This window comes from Argentina anserina, chromosome 1 (genome assembly GCF_933775445.1).
Source record: "Argentina anserina chromosome 1, drPotAnse1.1, whole genome shotgun sequence".
NCBI classification, from domain to species: Eukaryota; Viridiplantae; Streptophyta; class Magnoliopsida; order Rosales; family Rosaceae; genus Argentina; species Argentina anserina.
This window is the reverse complement of record NC_065872.1, coordinates 4,456,490-4,474,998: the sequence shown is the minus strand read 5'-3', so window position 1 is coordinate 4,474,998 and position 18,509 is coordinate 4,456,490. Positions and strand designations below refer to the sequence as shown.

At 35.8% G+C, this 18,509-nt stretch overlaps 2 protein-coding genes across 2 annotated transcripts; both read left to right on the top strand.

Annotated features, from left to right (window-relative positions):
- The first annotated feature begins 4,120 nt into the window (after nucleotides 1–4,120).
- On the top strand, nucleotides 4,121–6,863 carry LOC126796635 (pectinesterase/pectinesterase inhibitor PPE8B). The gene is made up of 3 exons (XM_050523367.1): nucleotides 4,121–4,565; nucleotides 5,004–5,525; nucleotides 5,989–6,863. Exons 1-3 carry the CDS (start codon nucleotides 4,250–4,252, stop codon nucleotides 6,690–6,692), a joined length of 1,542 nt encoding a protein of 513 aa, XP_050379324.1. The 5' UTR covers nucleotides 4,121–4,249; the 3' UTR covers nucleotides 6,693–6,863.
- Nucleotides 6,864–13,877: 7,014 nt separating this feature from the next.
- LOC126796619 (probable pectinesterase/pectinesterase inhibitor 12) lies at nucleotides 13,878–16,035 on the top strand. The gene is made up of 2 exons (XM_050523365.1): nucleotides 13,878–14,965; nucleotides 15,286–16,035. Exons 1-2 carry the CDS (start codon nucleotides 14,014–14,016, stop codon nucleotides 15,972–15,974), a joined length of 1,641 nt encoding a protein of 546 aa, XP_050379322.1. The 5' UTR covers nucleotides 13,878–14,013; the 3' UTR covers nucleotides 15,975–16,035.
- Nucleotides 16,036–18,509: the final 2,474 nt, after the last annotated feature.

Sequence of the window (18,509 nt, the reverse complement as noted above, 5' to 3'; positions counted from 1 at the left end):
TGTTTACAGTTTTATTTGTGTGATCTTGTAAATGTTACATCATCTATGAGAGATACGAGGTTGTTACGATTTTAATATGATTAGTCGCATTTTTTTAAGCTTTATAGACGAGCCAGCTCAAGGTTAACCTGAAATTAATCGAGAACAAATATCAAGTTGTCCACTAATTTTACAAGCTCAAACATGAAATTGTTTCTTTCATGGACTGATCGAACTCGAAAGAAAGTTATCACTAACTCAGAATGATGTTGAGCTAATCTAGAAGAAGGTAAGCCGATAAATGCCATGACTACCTTTTGCTAAATGACCCAAAACGAAAGCAAATGATAACTATGCTAATGATGGGCTAGATGATTAATTTGCTAGAATCTTTTCAATAAACAGAGATGGGCTGATGATAACTCGGTTCGAATCTTGGGCAACACTGTCCAAGTTTGCTGTCATAAACAACTACAAGTCTACAACTACAAGATTGCTATTACTTTCCTCGTTTTTTGACGGAACACCTTATAGTCTAATGATTTTTATTTATAACTTGAATAAGTTGACTTCGTAATTAATTTACCTGTTTTTTCATTATCATTTGGTTTTATTCAAATTACACTAAATGTTTAATATATATGAAAGGCAAACAAAACTTTGATACATATATGCACTTAGAGAACTAAAGCTGTTCCCCACATTTTCTAGTTTTTTTTTTCATAAGCACTTCATGGTAATTAAGCTCCGCCATTACAAGAGGCTAGCTAGTGCAATTGAGAAATTTCAATAAGAAATCAATGAGAGAAGGCTCGATCAAGGTTTCAATGGCATTAGAACAATAATAGACTCCCCAAAGACAGCCCCACATATCGGCATAAAAGATAAAGCAAAGATCTCCCTAACAATCAAAGGAACGTACCCAATAAAAGGATACTGCAGTAGCTGTGGTCGGGTCCTCAACCTACTTGACATAGCTCCGATCCACACATTACGCATATATGTGTTTGAATGTTCTTCCGTGCATTAACTTTAGAAGGTACTCACTCTACTCTGCTTGGAGAAGAAAAGGAAGGGAATCAGATCATGAGGTGCATGATGTTAATATCCAATCATAATAACACTGAAAAGACGACTTACCACCTGGTTTAGAGTGCACATGAAAATTAAAGTTATGGGGTACCCTGCTATATATATCCTACGTTTGATGCATTGAACACATGGAAATGAAGTCGCTTTTGATACAACAAATAAAAGCCAACATTGCACTGTCCCTTTGGTAATAGAATTTGTATATATAATGCGGATATTGACATGTCCTACGAACATGATGAAGCAGTAGATCGTATTTTGTTCATATTTACGATAATGACTTAGTCGTAAGGATCTTGATCGATCTTCATGACCATGTAATGTTTTTTTATCTTTTCCTTAAATAGTATTTTCTATTTTATTGTTTTCTATGAACATGTAATATTTACATCAAACAAATTTCGAATGTGTACCAGGCAGTGTATATAGATACTGAGTTGTAAGGATCACGATAATCACTTACTTAATTTTGAATTTATAAAAAACATAGTGTTTCATCTTTCATTTAGAGTTAATTTACATGATGATCGATCGCAAACATGTTTAAGTAATTCGGGTTAACTAATAATTTGGGGTTCAACAAGTCTCATTCTTCGAGTTTAGCATCAGACAACTGTGAATTGGCTTGTGTTTGCGGATTATATATTTAGCTTCAATTGTATGTCATCGACATCGTGTTATGATCTCTACAGTTTCACGTCATAGTCTAGCTATCAAGATTTTCTATTGAGACCTTACATGCATATCATATGTTTTCCTTTAGATCGATTTATATCGCAAACAAAGAAGTATATGATTGTAATTAACTATAGCTAAGCAAGTTCGTAATATTCCCAGCTGGCCTCGTTCCTCAGTTTCTATCATCCATAATCACTATATATAGTTCTCTTGTTTTTATTAAAGATGAACTGAACTCATCAATACGATGATAATTTGCATGTGGGATGATGCTAATAAGGCCAACCGGTTGACAACGACCATATTCAAAGGCAGAATTTGAGAAAAGATTTCGAATGGACCAATATACACTGAATGTAATATTAATTATGTCGGATGTGCAATTTACACTAAATGTACCATTTAATTATGATATTAACAGCTAATTAAGAGAGAATTTTTTTTTTCGCCGGAGGGGCCATGCACCCCTCTGTCCTTCAAGAGGTTCCGCCACTGCTTCTAGCTCTTCTTATCCAGTTATCCCTCTGGAAAATTCACAGCTAGCTTTCCACAAAAAACCCAGGCAATGCAACAAAGCTATGATAGCATAATGACGCATTATAAATCATCTTATTCTGATTTTTTTTTCTTGACCACCATTGAAGGAGTCGTCTAAGCTTTTATTCCAAACAAGAATTTGAGCTTGCAAGCTGTAGAGAGACGCGTTTTCGCCTAGATAAAGAGAGGCACATGAGCGGATGAGCCATCCCATTCTGTCTTTAATTTCCTTTTGGATAAAAGGACTCTGTATCTGATGCTTACATCTCTTTCTGAACGATTTATAATTCGGATTCCTTTTCTTTGATTCCCGAAAATGACACTTTCTTTTCTATAGCTATTTATATCTGCTTTGCCTTCACTTTCATTCCATATTGTAAATATATTTTTTCAAATCCTGTCGATTTTATGATGATATTCGTTCAGATCAGTAATTGCGGAAACTGTTTAATTTCTACAGTGAATTAAAAGTGGGTATATACAACTAATGCATCATGGCCAATGACCTATTTGTCTGTGTACGTGGCCTGCATTAGTCTAAAGACTAAAGTTTCTTATAATTTAAGTTGATTCAAATCTGTGTAATTTATAAGATGTGAAAGATTCAAAGATTAATAGAACACGGCTTATATACATATTGGTCCACCCATCACTGGTTGCATGCCTTTTTATTTATTGTGTTGTATGATTTCTATCTAGAATCCCATTGAATTTGATCCTGCTACCTGCTCTACAAAAGTGGTGTGTCAATTATATATATATTTAAGGCTTAGATTTGGTTGATTTTCGCGGCTGTTCTATATTTTGGTCATGAATATAATTATCTTTCCTAATTAAAGGTAAGACGAGAGTGATTGAAGTTTGGTAAAACAGAAGACAATTTTAGAAGGAAAGGAAATCCTTTCTTTCTGGCTTTAAGTTGCTGATATGTAGGCAGGCTAAAAGAGCATGTGCCTTCTATTTATCTTCCTGATCGTCCATTCAATTATTTCAATATATAATTCTGCGATATGATTGATTCGCCGATCGTAGATATGGTCTGTCAACTAAGTTTTGTAGTGTTCATCATAGAATGAAAGTAAGTCATTAATTTAACTACGAGAACTTAATCATTTAATCATCAATAATACTTGCCATGCTAGTGTTCTTAATTAAGCCGAGGCTCTATAGCTACATTAGTGATACTAATGTTTCATGACCCTAGTATGCACCATCCCTTAAAATTATCATGGACTACATTACAACTTCTATACCACTTCGGGAAACCATGCAAAATTATTTTTCTTTTCCTTTCACTTTGGTCAATGCCACGCTTATGTGTGTTGCTTATGAAATCGGCAAGGTAACTGGCCCCTTTGGAATCCAGAACTAGAAATGACTCAAATTTGAGATATATCTACCATGTTAGCATCATTTCTCCTTTTTCTTGGAAATTAAAGCAATGCATGGCTTCCCAGTCTCGCTGTCTAAGGCTCTAAGCACACTGAAACCTGACATATATATCACCTCTTGGATCCCCAACTAGTAAAATCTATGGCAAGTTCCCTGAAAAGAATGCATCAAAATGTCATAAAAGAGATATAGCTAGCTTAATCAGTACTCAAATCTTCCAGAAGAACCATATATATACATAGCGATGATGATGATCACACTCGTATTTGATCACAGACAAGAAAAAAAAACACGCTCTTATTTGCCTTTGAAAGCTTTTGCATGTGAAATATAGAACAGTTTCCTCGAATCTGAGCTGCACAGTAGATCAAGACCGCCGACACTTGGATTTATATATAAATAGACGATCGAGTCTTCCCAAAGCTGCATTTGGCACCATGACTTCACCACCCTCTTAAATTCCCTCACCAGCCAATCTAACCACCTCCCAAGCCCAATCTCTTATTGCATTAAATACCTTGTCCCTCTTCCCAAATCCTCATCACTTCCTCAGTCATATCTTAATTTGTTCATGGCTTCCGATCAAAAGTGGATGAGGAAGTTTGTACTTGTGTTGTTACTCTTGTCGTTCCCATATGCTCACTGTGGAAATGGAAGTATCACAAGCACGATACAGTCCGAGTGTTTGAAAGTTCCCAACTCGCAGTTTGCAGGGTCCATCGTAAACACGATTGATATTATGCAGGAGGTGGTGTCTATTCTCTCCGACGTAGCTAGGGGTCTCGGGAATTTCCGGGATTCGAATGCCATCGATGACTGTCTGGACTTGATGGATATCTCGAACGACGAGTTGCGCTGGACTCTCTCTGCTACCCAGAATCAGAATGGTGAGTACTTTTGACTTCATTATATAATAGCTAGCTAGCTACTTGATTTGCAGGGGTATATTTAGTCTGTGTGGTACTGACTACTGAGAGTAGTGCTTGTTTTGGCAACTTTGCATTCTGTTTCATGAGGTCACAGAGTGGACTAAAATGAAGCTATATCAACTTTTCATTGTTTTTTGTTTTTGCTTTTATTTTTCTGAACTTAAAGCCTAGAGTGATGGGTGTCACAATTCTTCATTTTCCTCCTGGATCTGGTGGCACTAATTATTACGTGCAAATAAAATCAATGTAATGAACTCACTTCATTTTTCAGACACACTGATTCCAACACACACAATTCCCTATAAGCTATATTGAGTCCATGTTCTGTTGCACAAGAAGTTAACACTGCTAGAGTGCTAGTAATTGACAAAGAGACAAATTTTGCATCAATCGTAGGCAAACATAACAGCACTGGGAATTTGAGTTCTGATCTGAGAACATGGCTGAGTGCTACACTGGTTAACCAGGACACATGCCGTGATGGATTTGAGGGCAGCAACAGCATTGTCAAAGAGTTGGTGTCTGGTAGCCTTAGCCAAATAACTTCCTTGGTCCTTGAACTACTCGGCCAAGTGCACCCTGTTTCGGATCAGCACGAGTCGAATGGCCAAACCCCGGCGTGGTTTAAATCCGAGGACCGAAAACTGCTACAAGCTAATGGAGTGCCTGTAGACGTTGTGGTAGCTCAGGATGGAACCGGGAACTTCACAAATATAACCGCCGCGATTTTATCAGCACCGGATTACAGCATGCGGCGCTATGTGATTTACGTCAAGAAAGGGCTGTACAAGGAGTATGTGGAGATCAAGAAGAAGAAATGGAACATAATGATGGTCGGAGATGGCATGGATGCTACTGTAATCAGTGGGAATCGCAATTTTGTGGATGGTTGGACCACGTTTCGCTCTGCAACTTTCGGTAACACTCTTTGCTTCTTGTTGTTCATTAGACTCTTTATTTTTGAACAAACAGGGGGAATTTGTAGTTCTCTTCAATTTTTTGCTGTTCTTAGTCGCTGTCAATTATGTTTAGGAACCTTCTTCTAAGTCTAAATGGATATATCGTACTCGTGAGATATGGATAGTGATGTTCCAACCAATTTAGTTATGGTAATTAACCTCATTAAAATGGTAGATGAGAGGCAAATGAGACTAAAGTTTAAGGTCTGTGGCCCCAATATTTGCAACTTGCAAGTCTAGTGTCACATGGAGAGACTCATTTTTTAGTAGAGGGGTCAATTTATTGTGTAGGGTTTAGGGTTTAAGATCAAACACGTCAACTTATGAGGTATATATATGTATGGTCCCATACTACTTCTGTTATGAGTTTTGACATGTTCGACATTACTGATCAAAATCTTATTGTTCTGTGTATTTATCAGCTGTTAGTGGCAGAGGATTCATAGCGCGCGATATCACATTTGAAAACACAGCCGGACCTGAGAAGCACATGGCGGTGGCGCTACGATCGGATTCCGACCTCTCGGTCTTTTACCGGTGTGAGTTTCGGGGATACCAGGACACACTATACACGCACTCGATGCGCCAATTTTACCGAGACTGCAAGATCAGCGGCACTGTTGATTTCATCTTCGGTGACGGCACTGTAATGTTCCAGAATTGCCAAATCCTACCCAGAAAAGCCTTGCATAACCAAAAGAACAGCATCACAGCTCACGGCCGAAAGTACAAAGATGAGCCGACAGGCTTTTCGTTCCAATTCTGCAACATATCGGCACATCCAGACTTGTTAGCCACCCCAGTTAACTCTAGCACACCTACATACCTTGGTAGACCATGGAAGCAATATTCAAGAACTATAATCATGCAGTCCTTCATGAGCAATATCATAAAGCCTGCAGGGTGGCTAGAGTGGAATGGTGACATGTTTTTAGATTCATTATACTATGGAGAGTACATGAATTATGGTCCTGGAGCGGGCCTGGGCAGCCGGGTTACCTGGCCGGGATATCAGAAGTTTAACCAGTCCGGTCAGGCCAAGAACTATACAGTAGCCGACTTTATTGAAGGAAACTTGTGGTTGCCCTCTACTGGTGTCAAATATACTGCAGGCTTTGGGGTTTAATCAGGATGGGATCCATAAGGGTTTAAGCAGTTGATATGGATTTTCACTCTTGAACGTAAATCGTATGTCCTCGAACCAATTTTTCCCCCTTTAGAGCAGTACGTGATAAGTAAATAAGTTTCTATGCATACATAGGGTTTTGTTATGTTGGCATTATCATGTTGTGGGTGAATTGTTGAGATTTTAACGTCCACGTACAGTTTGCAAAAACGTTTTCATCATTTCATGCAACTTAAAATCAAAGAAAACAGTATGATGATGAAGCTTGGCACAAAATGTCACATAACAAAGTAACAATACTAGGGCTTGTCACCTTGCATGGGAGACTAGCTTAGTGTATGTTATGTTAAGTTAAACTACCTTGCTAGGATATGGAAGAACATATACTAGCTAGCCGGCCTCTATAATTACTAACAAGCAAAGATTAATCTTGATACAGTACCTTCAATTATTATTTTTGGTCTGTTAATTTAGAACAAAATTGCCTTAATTCAATCATAGCTTATCAATAATTAGTGCATTGATTTTTCTTTTTAGGGCGGGAATTGTCTCGTGGTTTTCCCTTTCGCAATTGAGAACAAAACAATAAGCGCATAGATAATAATGTGCATGTAAAATGATAATGCCGACTGATCGATCAATGCATGTAATAAGATGAATGAGTTTTAGTTTGTAGATAGTTAAAAGAAATAAAAGCAACAAATCTCATGAGCTCTTGAAACGCGTTTGTTTCTGGTGATCGATATGGACTGGTTTAGAAGGTTTCTTGCCATTGAAGCACAAAGGTAGTTTGCTAGATCGAGATGTACAAACGCGCTTTCACATACTTAAGCCATGGCCGGCCAGCTCCTCCGATCCTTAAAGCCATGAGCCATCCTTTGCTTTTAGAAAATGACCGTTATATTGATAGAAACATTTTGTGCGACGTTCTTAACATGTTTTTATCTCAATTTGTACTTTGTTTTGCCCTTATTGTTGTACTATTGAGTCATTGAGTCGTAGTAAGAGTCGTGAGCGGTATTGGATGCATTTTTGTGCTTACATGAGTTAAAACGCATATTTGGTTTAGAGTCCTAGTTTGACTTGGAATCCTTGTTAGGTTTTGAAACTAATTATCTCTTACTTATGATTTTATTTTCTTATTTTTAGATTGGATTGAAGAGATAATTAAAGAAAAAAAGATGGAGCCAAGTCATGCAACAATTAAATAGAAAATGATCATTAAAGGCATAAAACATGACATGTTTTAGGGATTAAAGCATGACATGTTTTAGGGAATAAACCTTTCCATGATTTAAGGGATTAAAGCATGGAATTATTATAGGAAGAAAGAAGCAATTTCAAACCCTCTATCTTTCCTCTATATATACATGGCTTCACCTCTCAAATATTATCACTTCTCCTTTGCATTCAAGAGCCAAAACTCCACCAAAATACTACCTCAAACATCCTTCACCAAAACAACAAGCCATTCTCTCCCATATAGCAATTCCATCTCCACCGAAATCACTATTGAAGACACACCTCCAAGATTCATACAACGTGTGATTCTCGCAACTCTTCTCCGTGGGTTTGTTTGTTTTTGATTTTTTACAATACTTTGTCTATGAAGATTGTAGTATGATGTATGTGTGGGATTATATATATATATATATATATATATATATATATATATATTCTTGGTTAAGGGGGTCCGCACTAATGATTTTGGTGCGAATTTCCATTTTTACACCACTTTTTAATCAAATTTCTTCATCTCCATCGTCTAGTATCTAGATAATATTATGTAGATCATTTATGTAATAATTTCAGTCAATTTCATGATCGTTAAGGCTCTCAAAATAAATAAAAAATGGACTGACTGAATTCTGTCAAATATAAACCGTTCGTTTTTTAATAGAAAACACAATTTTGAGAGCCTTAACGATCATCAAATTGGTTGAAATTTTACATAGATGATTTACATAATAGACGGTGGATATGAGGAAATTTGATCGAAAAGTGGTGCAAAAATGAAAATCCCTCCTTAGCCAAGAAACCCTATATATATATATATATATATATATATATATGCTTCCATGATTCCATCTTTTACCTATTTCATATATACATTAAAACCTCTATAAATTAATATGCTCGAGACTAAGAAAATTTATTATTTTAGCGAGATATTAATATATTGATAAATTAATAGATTATTAATATATCGATTAATTAATAACTTATTAATTTATCAGGGTATAATAAATATTTTCTTTCACTTTTTCAAAGAAAAAAGTTTTAATTTTTGTTCATGCATCACATTGTTGAATTTATTACATATACCATTGTTCAAAATATTATGTTGTTCGATGTATTATATTATTTATTTGATAATAATGAAATCAACAAAATTCTTCAATGAAATCCTCATAAATTTAAAATTTATTATATAAATTATGTCATTATTAATTTATATATTCAATTGGGTCTATATGAATTCTCAAATTTCTATTATCTTACAAATTTAGCAAAATATTAATTTAGCACGTTAGCTCCAAATCGGCACCAGTAAAAAGTATGATTTTAGTGAAATTATTAATTAATCGAGTATTAATTGAACAAGGTTTTACTGTATGTGTTATTTGATCATTTTCTTTCTTAACAAAAAAAAAAGTATTCGATCATTTCCTTTATTTCAGAAAATGACACCCCTTCTTCCCATGCATATGTTTGATTGCTCTAGTTTCTGTTTATATTATATAAGGAAAAAAATTCCAATCCTCCTAGATAACCACGTGGTAATGTCTAGTGGTACTTATCACCTGTTATATTTTGACACGTGAATTTATTACACTAAAACTATAATTTTATATATTTTATTATTTGTTAAATGACCTACATGGGTATTGATGATTTTGAACTAGGATTTTCAGGTTTAGAGTTTAAAGTTCAGGGTTTAGGGTTTAGTATATAGTGTTTTAGAGTGTAGGGTATTAGAGTTTAGGGTATTAAAGTGTAGGGAGTAGAGTTTTAGAAAGAAACCCAAATAATATTTAATAAAATAGCTTAAATATGTATTTTTATATATATTAAAATCTGAGTGTCAAATAGTGATTGTAATAGAAGACCAATGAATATTATCACGTGGTTTTCCGGGAAAATTGAAAATTTTCTTTTGTATTTTACGCCATTTGTTGGTTTATATTTATCTGGAGGCTTGGAGAAATTAATGTGCATGCATGGCCCCCAATGACCTAATTGTTCGCCTCGCATTCTATCTAATTAATTCTCCAAATTATATTGTGCTTAGATTATCTCTAGCTATCTGTATTTGACAATCTTTTTTTTCAGGACTGTATTTGACAATCTAAGTATTGGAGGTCTCGTTCACACGGTTAGTAGTTGACCATGTAATTTATGCTTAACCACCACCAGATGTAAATCTAATGTTGATGAGAATATTTTTAAAATTGAGTTATTTTGTTTTCAACCCTTGGATTTACATCCGATAGTGGTTGAGCATGAATTTCATGATCAACTACTGACTTTGTGAACGAGATTGCTGGAAAAGATAGTCATAATTCCCTTAAAAAGTTACTTTATATTAGTTACTGGGGCTAGATAATTATAGAGCTCACTCAATTGTGATCGATGACTTAATGTAGTATTTCATTATACACCCAATTTTCTAACCCAATTTTAAACTAAACTCACTCCCATTTTAAGCTAAACTATTAGGTTTTATTTAAATAAAAATTACACAAATTGCCACAATTTTAATTTGTAAACATATATAAGTCAACTTCCAAAAATAACGTCATCATTAAATACCTTAATTTTAGATCTTTTTAATTGGAATTTTATTAAATTTGTATGGAGTTTTCTTAATTGAAATGTTTTAATACATTTTAATCTAAACTATTAGGTTTTATTTTAAGAAAAATTACACAAATTGCCACAATTTTTATTTGTAAACATATATAAGTCAACTTCCAAAAATAACGTCATCATTAAATACGTTAATTGTAGATCTTTTTAATTGCAATTTTATTAAATTTGTATGGAGTTTTCCTAATTGAAATGTTTTAATATATTTTATTTTTGGTAATCTAAACTTTCTAATGTAGAGGTAATTAAATGTTTTGTTTTATTTGCCTAACTAAAAGCTGATTTGATTTCTATTTTATTTACCTATGTATTAGGATTATATTCTCTCGTCAACCTATTTCTCAAGTGTGTGTGTGTGTGTGTATATATATATATATATATATATATATATATATATATATATATACGGGGCTTTTCAGGTAAGGAAGTCCTTATTTTAGCTTAAGGTACGAATTTTCAATTTGACCAACTTTTCGATCGATTTTTCACATCTTCATCGTCAAATATTTAGGTAATAACGTATAGATCATCTCCACAAAATTTCAGCCGATTCCATAATCGTTAAGGTACTCATAACTTCAATTTCCTACTCAAAATATGAACGGTTCAGATTCGGCAAATTCAATACATCCATTGGTTTTGATTAGTTTAATACTTTAACGATTATAAAATCGGCTGAAATTTTGTATATTTGTTGTTGAAGATTTTTTTTGATCTCTTTGTTAGATTACTTACTATATTATACCTATAATTGAGGGAAAATGAGGTTAAATTCGATCCTCACTTACATATTAGCTATTTTGGATTATATTCAATTTTCTCCAATTTATATCAAGCAGTCTTTCACTCTTTATTCTGCAATGAATACGCAGCCTGTAAGGTTTCCGGATCCCTTAGCCTCGTTAGGGATTCTGTTTTACGGGGGAGTAAGTCGATCATAAACTAGCTAGGGGTCTTCATTAGCGAGCTGTGAACCGAGTCAAATGGCCGGGTGGCATAAGGAAACTTGACAAGTACGTCGGATCGATCAGGCATGAAGAATTCGAAGTTCATACGTAGAGTTTGGCAGTTTATTATAAGCACTAGGGTGTAAGCTATTGATCGATGTTTCCCTATGATCAATTAACTCTACGTATATAATTTATTCTTCTTACTATATATAATGAGTATGATCCATTATTGTTTTCCCAAAGGCATTTAGAGATCAGAAGAGTTCGTCACATCAGCCAATGATAGTGTATATAAATATTTATACACTGAAAATTAATGGAAAAATAGTTATTCATGCAATGTGAAGTACGCATAAGATGCATGCCATACATTGATTTTTGACAATTGAATATATCTGCTTTCAGATCACTTGCTTTCGATTCAGTGCTTGTGATCCATACCGATCACGTAGTCTCAAACTCTCAATGTATGAAGTTGCAAAGTGCTCTCATCTTGGCATTGATTCTTCGAAATAGGTTGTGACTGAGATAACCCTTGATATCTTTTGAATATTTGGCTGGATATAAAACACAACAACAAACACCAAACACCAAACAATTTCCTTTTATACAGGGCAAGCATTTCACAATATTATTTATTATTAGTCCTGGATTATGATCGAAATCTGAATAAGCCAATTCTGTCTGAACTTGTATAAAATTCTTGTCACATTTCTTAATTTCTAGACCGAAAATTAGCATATATTGGCGGTGCCGGAATAGTCAGTCAAGTTGAATCGGTGAGACAGGTACATCTGCAGATAAAGAAGGATACAAAGTTGTTGTAAAGACTAAAGAATCTGGACATGTGAGATATCGGCAAATATATTAGGACAAAATTATTAATATCGATGCACGTACATATTGTCTTTGTCCCCCGTGATTTTTCACCAGACAGACCACAAGTTGCAATTCTCAAATATCATGTTTGTCTAAACTTTCTATCTGTGGAATTCACACCGTGTATTTTAATAGATGTGAACCGACACTTGGTTTACGAATTACAACTTGATGAACGTGCATGATGTGCTTATACTATTCGTTTTTTTCAACTTGTAAATATGAGATTAGACCTATTGATATATATGATCTAATTCATAAGTGCACGTTTCTCAATTTGCTTATTGATGCACGCATAATAGTTTCATCAGAGTCTTGTTTACTAGCTAAAATTATGAATTTTGAGTTCAGGGTTTTATTCGATCGTCTGATAGTGAAATTTAAGCTATGTTGGTTCTACTTTCTTGTCTTCAAATTTATGGCAATGTAATTAATATGGAATAAGAATCGGAAGGAATGAGAGACGAAATGGAATAATATGAAGGAATAGAAAAGAAATTAGTTACGATTGTTGTTGTTTACTTGTAATAAGGAATCAAAATTAAATTTAAGTTAATTACCAAAATACCCTTTTACAAATAGGAAAAAACTCTCTCTTTAGTGTTTCCTTTACAACACTTGATCAAAATATGTATTTAAGTAGGTCATTTTGTACCTATGACTAATTAAGTAGAGGTTTATTAAGGTACTATGTATTGTCTACATGTCAAACCAAACACAACTAATATGAGTAGAGGGGTAAGGATATTTTTGGAAAAAATATTCATTCCCTCCCATTCCCACCTCCCCCTTTCGTATTACAATTCCATGACTTTTCCGGAATTCATTCTAATTTTATAGGTGGGTCCCACCACGAATTACATTCCTCTTGTCAAGTAAACGCCGGAATTGAATTGATTCCGGCGGAATACAACTCAATTTCAAATAAGTAAACATGCCATTAAGGTATGTTGGTCTACTTTGTTGGCTTCATCCATCGATATCATTCAAATTTAGACTATCCTTTTCAATGATTCATATCATTTGGGAGTTTGTGGAGTTGTGAATCAAGTCCATGTCAGCTTCAATTGAAAACTCACATTACCGAAGATTACTTTCACCTAGCTTAGCCACAACCACCGAACCACAGGCGCCCCATAATGTCCATGACTTCCCTCTTGAACAGGCCAAACAGTATGTTTCAGAATTCAGAGTACCTTCCTCCCATACCTACTCGATATCAGGCCAAACAACTACGCATATCGAGCGTAATGCATACTAAAATATATCTATTCCATAAGCACATGAAAGAACAACGTTTTCTGAAAACAGTCCCCTTCTCATAACCATTTTGGAACTTTTCAACGAGACGAGAGTCACAGCATGACAACTATATCATCTGTATGCCCCGTGAGTTTACAATAGATGAAAGAAAAAGTTTGACAATTTTCAGTGTCCTTATAAGAATCCGTGTTAACTAATCATTAAGTAACAGTAAGCAAAACATGCAACACTTGCGTTCCCAAAGAGATTACTTAAGTCTCACTAACCAGTTTACTAACTTTTATGCTTCTCTTGTATCTCTACTCTCTTACATATTTAAGTTTTGACTGTTTTATCTCTCACCGAGTCTCCTATGAGCTATGGCTTCTTCCAACCCGAAAGTGTTTTTGCAGCTTCTGCTTCTCTGCATGTTCTTCTTAACATCTAAGGCTATCCAAAATTCTTCTTCTTCATCATCATCATCAACAACTAGTAATCTTAATCCCCATTTGTCTTCCGTCAAATCCTTCTGCAAGTCTACTCCCTACCCGGATGTCTGTTTCGACTCACTGAAGCTCTCAATCTCCATCGACATCTCCCCCAAAATCCTCACTTACCTCCTCCAGTCCCTCCAAATCGCGCTATCTGAAGCCACAAAGCTCTCTGATCTCTTCTACAAGGCAGGACTTTACTCGAACATTGTTGAGAAACAAAGGGGAGCAATCCAGGACTGCAAAGACCTCCACCAGATCACAATCTCTTCCATACAGCGATCAGTTTCTGGAGTCAAGTCTTCGAACAACAAGAAACTAAGGGATGCAAGAGCCTACCTCAGTGCTGCCCTCACAAACAAGAACACTTGCCTGGAAGGCTTGGAGTCTGCTTCTGGTCCTATGAAGCCTACCCTCGTTAGCTCCTTAACTAGTACATACAAGCATGTTAGCAACTCTCTATCTGCTCTCAATAGTCAAGTGCATAGTCCTAAAGGTCGCAAAAACCGGCGTCTTCTGGGAGTTCCGACATGGATTTCTAGGAGAGATCGCCGGATTCTAGAGAGCTCCGGCAACGAATATGATCCGAGTGAAGTGTTGACAGTATCCGCTGATGGTAGTGGGAACTTCACCGCCATCAGTGATGCTGTTAATTTTTCTCCTAATAATAGTTATGACAGGACTATTATCTATGTCAAGAAAGGGGTTTATGATGAAAATGTGGAAATCCCAAGCTGGAAGACGAACATTGTTCTTCTTGGAGATGGAAGTGACAACACTGTCATCACTGGTAACAGAAGTGTTGTTGATGGTTGGACCGCTTTTAGATCTGCAACACTAGGTAATTAGCTAATGCATTTTTTGTTTTATTGCATGTTCATCACTAATCTTGTTACATTTTGGAGCAGATAGAGTCTTTACAACTATTATCTTCAAATAATTCATCGAACATTTTGTCTTAACCTGTTTACGCGTCCCTCTCCTTTCAGAATCTCTTTCAGGCATCTTAATATATATCTTGTACGTCCCCACATTTAAGTGAAATCAACAAAATACATAAACGTTTTCAAGGGTACTATGAGAGGTTTTTTTTTTTGTGGGCTTCTAAGTTGGAGCTGTTTAATCATACTTGGCTGTTTGCTCAACTTACTAAACTTTCAGCGGTATCTGGGGAAGGCTTTCTAGCAAGAGACATATGCATTGAAAACAGAGCAGGACCCGAGAAGAACCAAGCAGTTGCGTTGAGGGTGAATGCAGACCTTGCTGCACTGTACAAGTGCGCCTTCAGCGGTTACCAAGACACAATGTATGTGCACTCTTTCAGGCAGTTTTACAGGGAATGTGACATCTCAGGGACCATAGACTACATATTTGGCAACGCCGCTGTTGTGATCCAAGATTGCAACATTGTATCCAAGATGCCAATGCCGGGACAGTTCACCGTGATCACAGCACAAGCCAGGGAATCGGAAGAGGAGGATACCGGAATCTCAATACAGAACTGTTCAATTGTGGCTGCCGATGACTTGTACGCGAACAAGGACAGTGTGAAAAGTTACTTAGGCCGGCCGTGGATGGTTTACTCCAGGACAGTTTTCCTAGAGTCCTACATAGATGACTTCATCGACCCGAGTGGATGGACAAATTGGTCTGGTGATCTAGGCTTGGACACACTGTACTATGGAGAGTATGAAAATTATGGACCTGGTTCAGGGACGGACAGTAGAGTAAACTGGACAGGGTATCATATTATGGACTACTATGATGCCTCAAATTTCAGTGTATCAGAGTTCATTGTAGGTGATGAGTGGTTGCAATCCACTTCATTTCCTTATGATGATGGCATCTGATCTCTGAAGTGTTTGTATGAATGTTCTTGTCTCAAAGAAATGAAGAATTTTCAGCATCGTATTGATGTTTTTTATACATCAGAGTTCAGATAGATATAAGGAAGGTACAAAAGCGCATGAAGCTCTAGCTGTATGAGTGGTAGAGGAACATTAAAAAAAAAAAAAAGGGCAAATGCTAGACATACAATTTACCACAAGTTTTCAATTTCTAATTACAAAATGTGTCACTAATAGCACAAACAGGCGGCAACCCAAAAACAATGTATCCGCCATGGTCAAAATATGATTGTTCTAACATTATGTTAAAGCAAATATCTCTTCTTCCTCAATTAAGTCTGATTCTCTACCAAAATGATTTCCTATGGAGTGATTTGTGCAATTATGTGTAATATCTCAGAAATTTATAATTATTTACTAATTATTGTTCGGAGATATTTAAATTGGTGGTAATCTGATTATATAGTACGAGGGAGAAAACAAAAGTGTTCGATCGATTTATACACGGAAACGTTACCGTGACGGGTCAAGAGTTGACTTTTTATCCTTTTGAAATCTCAGAAAACTTCATTCATGGAAGTCGTAATGTTCGTTAATACGAATTCGTGGACATGCGGCACGCCTAAATCGAAGTTCGTATGAAGAAGTTACGAATCAAAATGTATTTGGACATTTTTGAAAAATAGTATAAATAGGGGAATTAAAGATAAAAATGGAAAGAAAAATCAGGAATTTGGATATGTACTGTTCACCCCCGAAAAAAATCCAAAAAATCTCTCCCCGAGCAGCCGACTTTGAGCCGCCGGATCTCCGCCGTCCGACCACATAGAGCGGCGCACTGATCACGTTTGAAAGGTTGTTGCGTCCCCTGTCAATTGGTGGCAGCGCCATCTCGCCACCGTTTGGGAGCGATGAAGCCTGGAAGTTCCCCCGAAAATGCATATTTTGCCGAACTTCAACTCGTCGGATCTCCCTCCTCCGGCAACCAATCGGTGAGATTTTTGTCCCATTTTGAAGGTCTCCTTCCATACTACAAAGTACAAACCCTCTAAAATATTTAACACAAATCGTTGTGTGTTAGGAGAATCGAATAAAAGAAATCATAGGTTTTCAATTGAGGCTTTTCGATATTTATTAAATTAAAGTGTTTAGGCTCAAAATTAGACTTTGTGGTGAAATAGAAAGTTGTTCGGATTGTCATTTAGATTATGGTGGTGATTGGTGGTGGTCGAGAAACAGTGGCGCCCCGTGAACATTGTTCATAAACAGTAACTGTGAACAATGTTCATAAACAGTAATTATGTACAATTTTCTGTAAACAGTAAACCACAAACAGTGTTTTGTAAAACAGTAAAACATGAACAATGTTTTATGAACAACATTTAGCTGTAATGAAATCGTCACATGATATTTTACATATCGTTTTCTAAGCATTCTATCATGCTATTAGGTGACCGACGAAACGAGTGAGGGAATCGCTTTCGGTGTCGTGGAAGTTGCACGCATGAAATAATGTGAGTAAACCTCACAATAATCATCATGATCGAAGTAATATTATGATTATTGAATTTAGTTTGAGTTGTCACCATAATCGTTGCATCACTAGTTTATGAAAATTAATTTAAAAATATGTTTTGGTTTAAATTACGTGAACTTGATCGTCTACGGTTCATGGATAAGTGAAACGCTATTTTAATAAATGATTTTAAAAAGATTTTAGTAATTATGGACTGTGGTGAATGTGGTAAATCTCACTATGACGAGTCTACCCTTGGCGGTGACTCATATTTACGTTTTCTTAAAAAGATCGAACTATGACATGTATATAATATAGTGGGTTGTGTATGTGTATAAAATGGTAAATATGATACATATATATGGATTGCTATATTATATATTGTTACGTTCTTATTTCCAAATGAATTATACTGTGGCAATTATATTTATTTTATTTGAGCAAGAGTCTTGTAAAAACTTTTTCTGTCTTCGGACTTGTTTTCTCTCTTCGGACGTGTTGACAGTATTGGAACCAAGCCTTGGCCGGGTGACAGTTACGATTCAGTTAGAGCTCTAATCTGTCTGCCAGTATACTGCATGAGGGGTAACAGATGGGTTGCATGGGTCTCATGAGTACCCATATTTTTTTTAGTGACATTGGGTACAAATGGGTTGCCCAGTGTCTGTCGGTGTACTGCATGAGGGGTAATAGATGAGTACCTGGGTCTTATGAGTACCCATGTTTTACATGATTTTAGGTAACCAGATGGGTTACCCAGTACCTGTCGGTGTACTGCATGAGGGGTAACAGATGGGTTGCCTGAGTCTCATGAGTACCTATGTTTTTAAAATGATTTTGAGTAACAGATGGGTTGCACAATACGTTTGTCTTTAAATGTTATTTGACATATTTCATTTGTATGCGATGTATGTTTACTGTTGGTTTACTGTTGGTTTACTCATACGGGCCGACAAGCTTACCGAGTTTGTGTTTACAATCCCGGTGCATCAATTCGATAGTGTAGATGATAGTTCTGCAGG